This window comes from Ammospiza caudacuta, chromosome 2 (genome assembly GCF_027887145.1).
Source record: "Ammospiza caudacuta isolate bAmmCau1 chromosome 2, bAmmCau1.pri, whole genome shotgun sequence".
Lineage (NCBI taxonomy): Eukaryota > Metazoa > Chordata > Aves > Passeriformes > Passerellidae > Ammospiza > Ammospiza caudacuta.
The window spans coordinates 54,616,574-54,630,468 of record NC_080594.1 but is presented as its reverse complement, the minus strand read 5'-3'; the positions used below and the strand labels follow the sequence as shown (position 1 = coordinate 54,630,468).

Sequence of the window (13,895 nt, the reverse complement as noted above, 5' to 3'; positions counted from 1 at the left end):
ACTAGTCCCATTGGAAAAATGCAGGTCCACCTCTGCATCCAAAAGTGCAACTTGGAGATCATGAAGACAGCTGTTGGGGAAAAGGGTGAGAGTAGATTTTGTATCAGCTGACAGTGTGCTCGTGGAACTTGGCCAAAGTTCTGGTGAGGCCTTTAGTGGTTTGCCAGAGTGAGTTCTTGGTGGAGCTGGTCATCCAGAGGGCAGGAGCTGTTCAGATCAAACTTCAGGAGCACTAAACTGTATGGAAACCTAAAGGAAGGAAAGCAAAACAATATGAAAGAAAGGAAGTACTGAAATACCCTATGGAGGGACATGACTAATGAAAGAAATGGGTGAAAACACCCATTTTCACCCAAACTCTCTTTCTAAGAAAAGAGAAAAAGGCAGCTTAAGGTAAAATGAATAGTGACTGGGAAAAGCAGATTAGAAGGTAAAATAATGAGAAGTTGTGGTTTTAATAAACTCATTCAGCAGAAAATGCAATTTGGGCTGCTCAGAGACAGTACAAATGTGCTAGTGTGCATGTCACAATTATTTCCCAAATGGAGAGAAAACACATGAACAAAATTAAATATAGGTCCCATCACACCTAAAAATAATGCTGATTACAATATCCTGGAGAGCTTGAATGAAAACTATTTCCTGTCCTCTTGTCTCTCCCACTGGTCCCAGAAGTATCCAGTAACATGGTGTCTCTAATGTACTCAAATAGCATTTTTACCCAGGTATTCCCAGATATATAGTCTTGTGGTCTCTGAGCTATACCATTCCATAGATCCCATTTCTATCAGAGAGCTACTGCTTTCAGAGATCTTGAAAATTGAAGTGGAATTGTTTATGTTAGGATACTTCTAAAGCAGTATATCCTTGCCATCACAGGTGTGAAAGGAGAAATTAAAGACTCGGAGGGTAAATTATACCAGTACCTGTGAAACACCTTCAAAAATATTCTTTTCAGCCTTTTTTTAAGCATCTTTAACCACCTCACTTCAAAGTCTGATGTGCCCATCATTTGCAAAGCCAGAATTAATGGGGTGATACTTGGGACAGAGAACTTTCCATTTCCTTGTGAAGTATAATTCCTGTGTGCATTACACTTCAAAGCAATAGCACCATAAGGTGTTGAACAAGTAGGAATGGGTCTTGCTACACAAATTCACTGGTCACATGAATACTCCTCCATAGCTCTGAGATCAGTCTGTGAGCACTTCAATACATTCACAAGAGTTTTCCTCTGACAATGAACAGTCTAAATAGAAACCAAAAACCATCTCCAAAATTTTCACATGTGGGCTTCTAAATCCCATTTTGAGCGTCTGTGAATGCGCAGGGACACACTCTTAAATACATTTAATGCATGCAAAAATGCAACAAAGATAGATTTTTGTCTCCAGTGCAGTCTAAATCTCCGTGAAGTTTGCAACAGTTTAAAGAGCCAGGGAACATGGCACTAAGCCCTGTTATGAGCTAGAAGTCTAACTCTGTGGTAGTGCAGTGGGTCCAGACTCCTGTCCAGCCACAACATGTTGCCTTCTTTTTGTGGTCCCTTTTTATTGTTTAGGTGAGAGGAGAGATGCCTGTTCCATGGTGACTTTCTGACATGGCCATGCATATTTTTTGGTGGTGTGTAAGTTGCTGCGCTGCTGACAGGCCGCGGTTCTGCAGCTTTTCAGGGGAAAGGATTTACATTATCTTAGCTTTAATTTTCTTTTTACCAAAACAAAGAGCAGTCACAGTTGTCATCTGATTGTTACATATCTGCTCCATCGTATGCACAATTTGTCCTGCAGTGTTTTTATATGTGTTCGTTTTTAACTTTCTGATACTTTCAAATGCTGACATTTCCTCACTAGCTCAGATTTCCCAGTGTCTTGGAGTACATGGAGTCTCCCATGGCCAACAAAAAACATCAATTTCCTTTCTCATGACAGAAAGGAAGCATTCCTAGGGCAACCAAGCAGCTTGAAAGAGACTGCTATTGAAAGAGGCTATATTTTGTCTGAATTTGAACCCCAGATATCTTAATTTCTAATATTTATTGTTCAACCTCCTCCTTCTAGTCCCAAAAATAGTGTCCAGATCTCTTCCTGAGCCCTCACTGAGCTTGGACTGTAGCCACTGAAGGGCAGCACTGGAGAGGGGCACCCCACATGGAGTGCAGCCCATTTTGGGGAGCTGTAGCACTAAACCCCTGTGTGGGGGAGTACAGATAGGAGAAGTTTTTATTTGTGTAAATCTTGAACAGATATGCTGTAATTTTTCCCCCAATTCATAAACTTTCTTATCTTGTGTGACTTCTTTTAATTAATGTCCTAATAGAAGCAGTTTTAGCTGTTTGCCAGGGAACATAAACAGAATTAATATTTTGGTGGTATTTTTGCTTTTTACTGAATTATCTATTTTTCCTTACATTGAAAATTAGTGGTACATCATTGCCAGATGAGTCCTCCATGTTTTAATATGGAAATGAAAATGCCCAGTTGTTTTTCAGATACAGTGCTTTCAGTGTATTACTCACTTTGCATGTCCCGTTTGACAGACTGAGCACACGTTTAGACACATTAATATCTCTGTTGAACATACTCTGTATCAGTTTAATGTATCAGTTTAACTACTGTCTTTTGTGAAATGAGGAATGATAAAAATGACCCTGTATTGAAAGTTTTTTTTTTTTTCTTAATTTTTAACCAAACATGCCCAAAGGCAATGTAATAGACATTTGTAATCTGTTTAGGTTCATATTACAAAATGAAAATATTTCAGTTAGATCTTTTTCTTAAATTATCCCTTTTCCATTTCATCTTACAGGGAAACTGGGGCTGGTAGGCAGAGGTTCTTGTTTTCATTCTTACAGCTGTCTTTTGGTTTTGTTAACTTAATTAAAAAGTGGAAGTGGATACTGTTAACTTGTCTAAAAGCCTATTTGTCTGTTAGTATTCTAGATAATAGATAACTACATACATGTAGTAGTGATAAATACTATAGCGATTCAAAACAACACAGTAGTTTAAAGGAAATGTGTTTTCATCCTGAAGTAATTTCTTTTACTGCCTCCAGAATCTTCCACATTCTGCCTAAAAGCCAACATATTTAACTCTGCTAAATATCCTATAATTACTGAATACATAAAAATTATTCCAAGGACTGACCTTTTTGTCATAGCAGTTGTGACTGCAGATATGCAAAGACATGACTTTTCATTTTAAGTAAAAAGTAAGTAAGTATTTTCTGTGGACTGTATTTTTTGTAGGATAGAAAACAAATATTCTTCGTTTATTCTTTGTTTATAACTTCTTTGTTTTGCAAATATTTGAACCTGTGAACCCCGCATGGTATTTTTACATAAAAATGACAAAGTAATAACAATTTTCATTAAAAATGGAAGAAAAAGTCAAGCATTTTTTTATTTTGAAAACACAGAAATGCTCTCATCTTAAAGCAAAAAAGTTATGTCTTTTTCTCAGGCATGCATATTTAATAACTTTGGCTCAATTTCACAACACTAGTCAAATCTAACTTTGTTTCTTGAAAAAAAAAAGAATATGCTACTAGAACTCTTCATTACACTTATTATACTCATATAACACATATAAACTCAACTGAGAAAGATATTCAATGTGATTGAACATACAATTTTTTTCTCTTTCCTCAGATCAACTGGTAGAGAATATGCTCTGAAAATAATTAAGAAAAGTAAATGTAGAGGAAAAGTAAGTACAAAAAAAATATGAGACCAAAAGATTTTTTTTCCAAGAAAATTTTTTGTGAGAGGTTATTTTGAGAAGCTGTTGGCATTTGTGTCCTTCCTGATAAGTGTCAGAATCTCTTTGGTTGAAGTCTTTGCCTGCCCTCTGGAGACTCTTGGAGTTCCAAGAGAAAAAGCAGTCATGTGCTGTTCTAGACCTGTGTGATGAATATCCAGTGTTTTCTTTTATCCATGTAATTATGTCCTCTAATTTTCATAATTTCAGGTGTTATAGAAAGCAGAAAATAATACAAATAATTATAACAAAATTGGTCACTGTCTGTAAGGCATAGGTTAATTAAATTGATGTCAATTTTGCACCAAGTTACTGTTAGCTTTTAAAATCAGTAACAAAAGGTTCTGTGGGAAGAGGCAAGCATGTTGTTAAATCTAAAGATTCTGCATCAGAGAAAATTTAAAAAGCTTTCATTTTTCTCTGCACCAGAAGCACATCTTTTCTTCCATTTCTTTTAATGCGTTCCGCTCTCTCTTCTTTCAGTTACCACAATGATGTTTCTAAACGTGTTCCTTCTCTGTTGCTGGAGGCAACATCTGTTAGTTTTTTCAAAAACCCCGGAGAATCTGTGCAGCTCCCAATTCTCTCTGCTTTTCCCACTGTGAATTTTTTTCCCATTAACCCATATTCATTGAAGATTTTTTGTGTGTCAGGAACACATGATCCAGAATGAGGTATCTATTTTAAGACGAGTCAAGCATCCCAATATTGTACTTCTGATCGAGGAGATGGACATGCCAACTGAGTTGTACCTTGTCATGGAACTTGTAAAGGTGAGTGTTTTGGAGTCAAGCTGCTTATTGAATCAACCATATTGAAAAATTCCATTCTTGCTTAGGCTTACTAAGAAACATGGGATCACAGCATAATGTAGAGTGGAAGAGATCTCTGAAAGTGGTCTAGCATCCTACTGAAAGATGTATAACCCACTGTCACATTTTTTTTAATCAGCTTTCAAATATTTCAAGTATTTGTCTAACTTCCCATAAGCCACACTTGGAAATGCTCTGTTGACTGTTGACCACCAGTTTTGTTTGCTTCCTCAAGAGAAAACTCGTTAAAAATTTATAATCTGCCTTGAGGTGAATTGAAAATATACCCAGTCCAAATAGTCATAAATACCAGCCTTCAAAATACAAAAAGGTGAAAGGGTTTCATTAGTTTTTATGAATTTACATTAAATCTAAACAATATTAAATATGTTTTTTCTCTATTGATTTATATTAACACAGTGTCAAACTTGCCTCCCCAATAGCAATCTAAATTTAAGCGGAAGGAAGGGGAAAGTGAAAAAGAAAAGCCTGCTGTTAAAAACATGGTTCTAGTCTAAAAAGTAATTTTGTGAATGCAGGGGTTTATATTTTGGATGCTATTCACAGTGACTTAGAGAAAGCGTTTTTTGGCAAACAGGATTGTTGTTCTGCTTTGCTGTGATGTAGGTGGAGGTTAGAAGGTGCTCCTAATGTCCCTACTACACCTCACTGAGATATTAAATAGGGCAATCCCAGGTCCAGGTGTTTCTTAAATACCCTTTCATTCTCTGGACCGGAGTACAAGAGCAAGTAGAATGACAAGGTTTTTTGGCTTGTTCCATTATCCCCCATGCTCTGTGGCAGAACCAGTGACACAAGCCATGTTCCCAGTCCAAAGCTGGAAGGCTCTGTGTGCCTCATGGGTGGATGCCTGCAGATTTTCCCTGTCCTCGTGGCAGTCTGAGAAAGTCTTGTCCTCGTAGGTCTGTGCCTGACAGACGCCCTTTTTGGATCGAGTAGTGCTGTGGAGCTTATGGTTCCCCTAACCCCACTGTCCACCACCTCCAAGCTCTGAGAAAGCACATTAGGAGATGTTGGTACTAAGGAGCTGACATATTTTTTCTGATGAAAAAGTTAAATCCCAAGATGAAAAAAAATACTGGCAATCTTCCATGCCATCAATCCCTTTGTGTTACCAGTCCCAGAATAATTTCTCCCACTCCTTTGACAATCTCAGCCCTCTCTTACTGTTAGGCATGCAATGTGAAATAGCACAGCTTGAGATCAGATACCATTAGCCATCTAGCACTATTTTAATCATAATTACTGCTCTAATTTATTCTATTCTGTTCCAAGTGAGCTCACTGTGAGATCCATGCTACTGTCGGTTTTCCTCAGTGTCTGCAAGAGCTTGTTCAAAGGTACCTCAGGCCCCTTACACAGCACTGTAATCACATGTAGCCACAGCTTTTAGCCTGCATTGACAAATCCTTCATCTTGGCCCCATGAGGTGTGTTAAGAACTAAAAGCTGTGCCTTGTCTAACCTGCCAAGATGTAAGCACAGAGCTGGTTTTATGGGTGAAACCTGCTGTGCTATTCATGAAAGAAAAATGTGTGTAAACTCTAGTGTCCAATGGATTTTTAATTGAAGTCCTACTCAGCTAAATGAGAGAGGAGGGAACAGAAAACTCTTAGAAAATAATTTAGAAAATAAGCCTTAAAGATGTATATTAAAAAAACATGCATTTTGTTCACTTTCTGGAGAAATCTGGTTTTTTGTGCTCCTTTGTCTTTACTCTTAAAGATTGCTGTACATATTCTTTTAGCTGAATTATGGAAGGGCACTATAGGAATCTCTGTACTTCTCATATCCTAGAGAGCACTGTTCTAATAGTATTTACTTTTATGTAGAATAATAGAAGAAATGTAGAAGAAATAACCTTATTCAGGGAAGTCAACTTTGTTTCTCTGCTATGAACATCTATTCCATAATGTCTAGTTGGAAGAAAAGCCTCGTTGCACTCTCTGGGTATTAGGGAAGGCATTTCTGGAGAGACATTAATTGTTAATTCACCAGTTGCTGACTGTTATCATCTCACAGTGCACACTGTTAGAATTGATTAACCATCTGTTATTGACTGACTTTTGAAGACCTGACATTAAATCAAACTCACAGACAGGAAAGAGAGGCAAGGAGGAAAGGCTTGATAGTGCAGAGCCCGGTTTCAGTTAATACCACCCTGCATTAATTGGCAGTAACATGTTTGACATAAGTGACTGCTGCAAATCCTGCCCTCACCTCATGGCAGATAGGCAACTCATTGCTTTGTAACGTGTAAGAAAAAGCACTTCATAAATACAAATATAAACACATTGCAAGTGGTGCTTGTAAAAGGAAGCAAAGACCTGGTTTCTGGCACATTGCCTTTTTACACAGTGAAACAAAATTGTTATTCAAACCTAACAGGGGTTTGGCCAATTTAAGAAGCAAGATTTATTGCTGAGTTTCCTTTACTGCTCCAGGATATGATTTCACTTTTGCAGAAGAAAAAGAGAGATCATATCATTTACATAACAAGGTAATAAATAAATAATTGGTTACTGTAGTTCCAAGTACACTTCCTCATGTGCACAGATGATAAAAACTGCATTCAGATGTTGCTGGTCCTGTTTCACTCCAGAACAGGGGATTTAAGACTGAAATGTCATCCTGAACTCACCCCTGGTGCCTGAATAAATGATAGTGACCTGCTGTGTGAATCGGCTTAGCAGAACCTTGCAGGTTAAAGTGCTCTTTGGGGAAAGTCTGAAAGCAATTCTGCCTGATATAGCTGTCAGCTCTTTCTAAGAGCTGTTAACTCATTCCAGGATATCACCTCTCCTTTAACTGCAGAGAATCCCACAGACTAAATATATGCTCTCTTTTCTTAGCAGGATACCTGGTAAGAAACTTTACCGACTACAGTAGATGCTTAAATGGAGAAAATTATTCTGTTTCAGATTGGCTTTACTGTTAAATTGCTCTTCAGCCTCTATATTTTTCTGAGTTTAAGTTTCTCTTGTGCATCAACATTTGTTCCTTTTCTTCTGACTTCAAGCCAAAATTTTTCCTTCTTCTTTTTCAGGCTCAGCTTCTTTCATTCTTGCTCCTCATAGCTCAGACTGTTTTCTTTGTTTGGAGGCAGATGCTTTGCCGATGTTATTGACACTTCTTCTGAGCATCTGGAACATATTAGATAAGACCAAAGATCTGTCTAATCCACTGCCTCATGTTAAAAAGCAGCTGGTACAGGGGTTTCACAGGAAGGAGCTTAGGGAAGATAGATTATTTATCTCACATACTTTGCCACATGCTGATATCTAATACTTAGGGATCAGATAATGCCATGAAGTACATGGTATTGAACTTTTGCCAAATATTTGGCCTCTTTCTCTCTAATCCTCTATCTGGTTTAGCTTGGCCTTTTGTTCTTCCTTTTCCTTGACGCTCTGTGTCTTGATGTGTCTTGAACAGTCACTAGCCAGGGCAAGAAATTTGATGTGGTCCAGATTTGACAATTTTTGGCTGTAAGCAATTTCCAAAGAGCTGGGATTTTGTATCTACAATGGGAATAAACCTGCCCTGGCATACTTCAACTGCACCTCAACAATGCAAAAATTTTAATAGATTGTTTGTTTTTTATAGCAAGGAAAGTATGTTTTACCAGATTTGAGCCTTTGGTGGTTCCCTTTTCCTACTCTTTTCTCTGTAACCATAATTCCTGGAAATTCTTTTTTCTTTCCCCTCCCTCCTCCTTTCTCTGGAAAGTGGAAAAAGTGTTTACACTGGAGTTGAGCCTTAAAAAAGAACAGAAAATATCTTGAAGCTGTTGATAAAACTATGAGAGCTGGCAAAGCTGGGACCCCTCTGTTGCCTTCAGAAAATACACAGTTTTTCTTTTAAATACAGTTCTCTATGATTTTTTTCTTGATGTTTTGACAGTAGCAAGGAATTTTTGCATTGCTTTTGCAGAGTTATCTTTTTTTTTTCTTTTTTTTTTTGTTCTTGTTGGATTGTGTTTTCTTTGTGATGCTCCTTTGACTTTGGCCAAAGGCTTAATACCTCTGAGTAGAATCTCCCAAAAGATCACTGTTTTTTCCTCCAATCTGTCAAGCTCCCTTTTTAATCTCATCTTTAATATTACTCTTCCATCTTTGTCCAAGCACTTCCACATTCCCTCTCCCCACTTGCCAGCTCACCTCTGGAAATATAGTCATGGCTGCCTCAGACACTGGTGAAGATCATTTCAACTTTGAGGACTTCCACTTAGTTTTCCTTGTTTTCTTCTTTCCTTCATTCTCTCTTGTTTTCTTGCTTTTCTTTCACTGGCAGCAGCTTTTAGCTGAATTAGCATGATGAGCTGAGAATGGCACAAGCAGCCACCTGTGTCTACCAGTGTGATTGCCTGACATACACGCTATAAAGTTCTTCAGTATTAACTGCAAGAGGCATCACACTACCAAAAAAATCACGTCTTGTGTAGAGAAAGTGGCTTCTAAAATCCATGTTTGCAAAGCTTTATGAGATGGAAACAGACTTTTAAAATACGATAGCGGGGAGAATAGGTAACTTTGAGTTCTGAGTTTTACTCAGAGTTCCTTCATCTTTCTGGGGTTCAGTTAGGCATTGGGCAAATTTTGTTGTCAATCTGTTTGTTGTAAGGTTTTCTGTGTTGCTGTTCTGGTGGCCTGGAAAGGCCCAGGGATGGCCTTGGAGAAGCGACGCTTCAAAGGACGAGGAGAGACTTCTGATCTTGTCTCGGTCTTGGTGTTTATTAATTGTTTATCTAAAAGATTTTCTTTCAGCCCGACAGAGGTCTGCACAGCAAGTCAGCCATGGGCACACTGCGAGCCCCCGGGGCGGTCACTTATCTTTATACCCTAAGTGACGTGTACAATATTTATCATTTCTCCCCAATGCCTTCTACCCTTATTAACCGGTGCACTTTTAGTAATGACCAATCCCAAAGTGCCACCACCACCACAGAAGATGGAGGCCAAGAAGAAGAAGAAGAAGGACAGGACACGCCCCAATTCCTCCATCTTACTTCTTTAGACCCCCCTGTACCAAAATCCTAAACCCTGTGTTTTACACTTTAACTAACTTATCCCTTCACCATTCACCCAGTGAATTCCTCCCAGCCTTCATACAGGTCTCATCTCCTGTGTAGGATCAAAATCCTGCCACCAGACGCTTCTGGCAACATTCCAGGATTCCCGAGCCCCCCAAGGGTGGTCTCGGCCTCTCTGCACCTCCATCCTGAGGTGCTGAGATCCCACAGTTTGTGATTATTATAAAGAGTGCCAAGGGTTGGTTGATGCCATTGTGATAGACAAATATGTACTCTTGCCAGACGTTTGTAGCAGGCTCTGAACATTCGGGTTGGCAAGTGCTGGACATGTTACAGAAGCAGCAGCAGGTGGGAATGGTTTGCAGTAGAAACTCCAGCTTCTTGGCTGACCACCTTAGCCATGACCAATGGTTTTGAGTTATTGGTCTGTTTACCTGCCATTATGGGAGTTGTTATCACAGTATCCATAGTTTATAGCTGCAAGGAAACTGTGCTGCTCCCTTCCCCTCCTCCTCCTCCTCCTCCTCTAAAAATGTTCCTTGATCTTCCTAAATTTTTCAGTCATTTCACAAGCAATGTTGCTCATATCCTATGGTAATTTTGCTCCAGGGAGGAGATCTTTTTGATGCTATTACTTCCACCAACAAATACACAGAGCGGGATGCCAGTGGGATGCTCTACAATCTGGCCAGTGCCATCAAATACCTTCACAGCCTGAACATTGTCCACAGGGATATCAAGCCGGAGAATCTACTGGTAAGTGGAGATTCATCTTTCAGTAGGGCTGATAACTCTGGAGTGTGTGAGAAAAGGTCTGCGCTTCCTCCTTCCACATGCCTGCCAAGTTTATTTCAGTATTTTAAATCACTGATCTTTTAATTTTAACCTTTGCATTGTAAAGCTCTCCTAAGAATAACAGCTGTCCCAGGAGGTACAGTAACATTAGGTGGTATGTCTAGATTGTTCCATGGCACACAACCGCTGAGTAATTCCTGGGATCACTAGAAGTCAACTTGTAGTAAACTGCAGGAAGATTTCAAGCTTCTTATAAATATGTGTTCTGTTCTCAGCAGACCATTCTGTACTTCTGTCACTGCCTAAATAATTAGCAACCTTTTAGTTTTACAAGAGTGGTGCATGTAAATGCTGTGTCCTAATCATGTCACACATCAGAGCAGAACCAGGAAGATACTTCATTGTCCTTCCCTTACCACATCTCCAAATAATCCTGCAGCACTTTTTATTAAGCCACTTTCACAAACAGACAATCTAAATCTTTGTTTTTCTGACTAAATCTATATGAGCCTTATCCACTGAAGACAATGAAAAACATATCCTGGCAATTAGTCTTCTGAGAATTTTGCACACTTGAATGCAACAATTGCATCCCCTTCATAGTTTTATTTCTCCTGAGAAATTAGCTTCTCCTGATTATTTCAGTGTTCTGAGTTTTTACAAATTTGCTGACATGTTCCAATATCAGGGTGTCCCAATTCTCCATATATTCTGCAACTGCAAAACAGTGTTTGTAGAATCATAGTGTATCAGTTCTCTCAGCTGTGTACTCTCAGCCATGACTTAATGCATTTAATCCTGCTTGACAATGAAGAGTTTTTATGGGGAAGCTGACTCCAGCAGATATTGCTAAACTTCCAGGCAGTGGGATTTTTACAGCTGAAGTTCCTTTATTGGCAGGTTCTGGGTGAGGAAGTGACCTGCTCTCACTCTTGAGATACTGCTGAAAACACATGGGTGGATGTTTCACTAGACATTAATGACTGATACACCTTTCTTGGCCCTTTTTCTCCATTTTATTTTCTGGTGTTGATAGGTGGCTGCATGCAGATGTTTTAGCAATCCCATGCCAGGATTCATTAATGCTGTTCCTGGAGTGTGCAGGAGGATCTTGGTCTGGGACAAGCCTTGCTTTGCTGCTGTCTTGACTTGTCTGTAAATGCCTAAACTCTGTTGTCAGAGTTAAAATTCTGGGGGAAAAGAGGTATGAGTAGGAGGTGAGGGCAGCAGGGCAGGGATTAGATTTACCTGCTCAGCTTTTCTAGTAATTATCCACTAATGATCACATTGTTCACATTGTAGCTGAATTATTTCTGAGTGACTTTTCCAGAACTGTGCATTGATTTTGAGACTGAGCTGTAAGGATGCATCATTTAACCTCTTGCAGCATCCTAATCCTTGAGAGCCAGCATTTGATTCACAAATTGCATTGATTCTCTAAGTTTTATGAGGCCCTTGAAAGAAACAAGCACTGCTGTAGAAGAGGGCTTTGGAACTAGCCCTACCTGAGCTCTGATCCTGGTTCTGACATTGGCTGCCTGTGGCCTCAGTGAGTCTGAACCTTTCTGCTTTTATCTCAGCTGTCAAATGGGATGTGTGGTTTCTTTTGTCACAAAATTGCAACTAGCGTTATTTTCATGGCATTTACAAAACACTTGAAAAATGCCACATGGGTCTCAGCATTTATTTTGCTAAATACCTACTACTTGCCTTTTGTAGCCTGCCCTTTTCCTTGCAGCTCTTTAACCCTTCACCTAAGTGGTCATGGAGGTATTTTTCTCTTGTTGTTCTTGTGCTGTGGCTTTCCCTCTGATACTGTCACAGTGCTGCACATGCAAACCCTGGTTGTGTTATTGCTGGTTCTCCTGGCCACTAGTTTGAGAATCAAACCTTTCTCCCCCACCCTTTTCCTACTCATGGATTGTAACTTTAGGTTTAGAGGAGCATGTCCTGAGGCTAAACAACCTCATTAGCAGGAAAAAAAGACAACAGGGAGGATGAGCAAGGCTGTAGAGTTGCTAAAGGAGACCAAGGGGAAGTGAAGGGAACATGCTGCTCTGGAAAAGGAGACCAGAAGAGGATGTTCACCTGGAGCTGCTTTATTTCATCTCTTCCCGGCCCCCAGTAGAACCTTTACTTTCACCTCCTCCTTTGTGTCTTTTAATTTTTCCTTCTTCCCAAAAGTAACTTTCAGGCTTAGAGCTGATGTGTGAGACCAGCTCTAGGTCCTGCTAATAAATCTTTGTGTGTGTGAACCTGTCCTGTGTGCAGCACCCATTATTTTTTAACTGCTTAAATATTCCATATTATCCTCAAGGCATATAAAGTCCAGCTAACAGTCAACTATCCAAGAGTTTAGGGTATGCTGAATACCTGTGATGTTTTAGCATTTTTGTTTGGTTTTTTTTTATTCTCTAGGGAGTCTTCCATGTTTTAATTGGAACATTTTTCATAATTGTTGCTATTTAGAACGTTTATTTTGTCAAGTCATGGGATGTCTTTATAGCCATATAATAAACCCTAGAGAACAACTTCTCTGACTGTTGCCATCTGCACTGATCACAAGAGCAGCTTAGAAAATACTGACAGTCTTTATACTAATAGGATACATATGGTGGCATACAATTATGTGTGGCTGCATTCAATTAGTGTAGTACAATTACACAGTTTTATAGCTTAGTTAAAACAGTGAAAGCTCTATGAAGCGGGCAATTTGCACTAATCCCCATTTCTTTAATTGCCCTTCAGTATTTAAATGCAGGAACATACATAGCATTTATTCTGAATGAGTGTTAAATTATCTTTCCTATTCCTTGACTGGCAAGTAACATACCACAGCTTCACATTGGGCTCTTTTTTATATGAAGTTATAACAGGGTGAGGAAAAGTTACTTTATTCATTTTTACAAGTCAACTGAAGTAATTTTCCAAGAAAAGTAATTCCTCGAAACAGATGAAGCAAAATAATAGAAAATGCACTGTACCAAACCTTCTGCATTGGTAAATATTGCCAAACAAACCTCTTCTGTAATTAATTTCTAGTATGGATGAGTCCCACAAGGTGTGGTCTATTGAAGGAAGGAATTTACAAATGTTTGCTGGGTTAGCTCAGTTCAGAGAGGGCTGTGTAGAAAGATAACTGCATGAAACAGAATATGAAATAGTAATTAGGCCAGATTCAGCTCTTCATGTCTAAGTGCACACTTTACATATTTCAGCAAGTGAATATTTAAAGCCCTAGTCTCTAGACTTTAATTAAAACTGTTGTTGAAATTAGATTTATTGCTGCCATTTCAGAGAGCACTTTCTTTAGTTTCAGGAACCAGATGTATTTAACAATCTGTGTTTTGAATAAAACCATAATTGCCTTTTTTTTTTTTTCCCAGTGCTTTTCTATAAACATAACTTTTTTCTGGCTTAGTAGAAGAGAAATGTAAATCCATTATAAATTGCTGGTCCTCTTAAAGATCCAGTT

The 13,895-nt window shown here is 38.9% G+C and overlaps 1 protein-coding gene across 3 annotated transcripts in view; it reads left to right on the top strand.

The window, feature by feature from the left end:
• The window catches only part of DCLK1 (doublecortin like kinase 1), a 237,884-nt gene that overhangs the window by 188,529 nt on the left and 35,460 nt on the right, over positions 1-13,895 (top strand). For all 3 annotated transcript variants that reach the window (XM_058800587.1, XM_058800588.1, XM_058800589.1), the window contains 3 exons: positions 3,653-3,710; positions 4,415-4,534; positions 10,235-10,381. In XM_058800587.1, the coding sequence (XP_058656570.1) occupies positions 3,653-3,710; positions 4,415-4,534; positions 10,235-10,381 (325 nt within the window). The remainder of the gene's footprint in view (positions 1-3,652; positions 3,711-4,414; positions 4,535-10,234; positions 10,382-13,895) is intronic.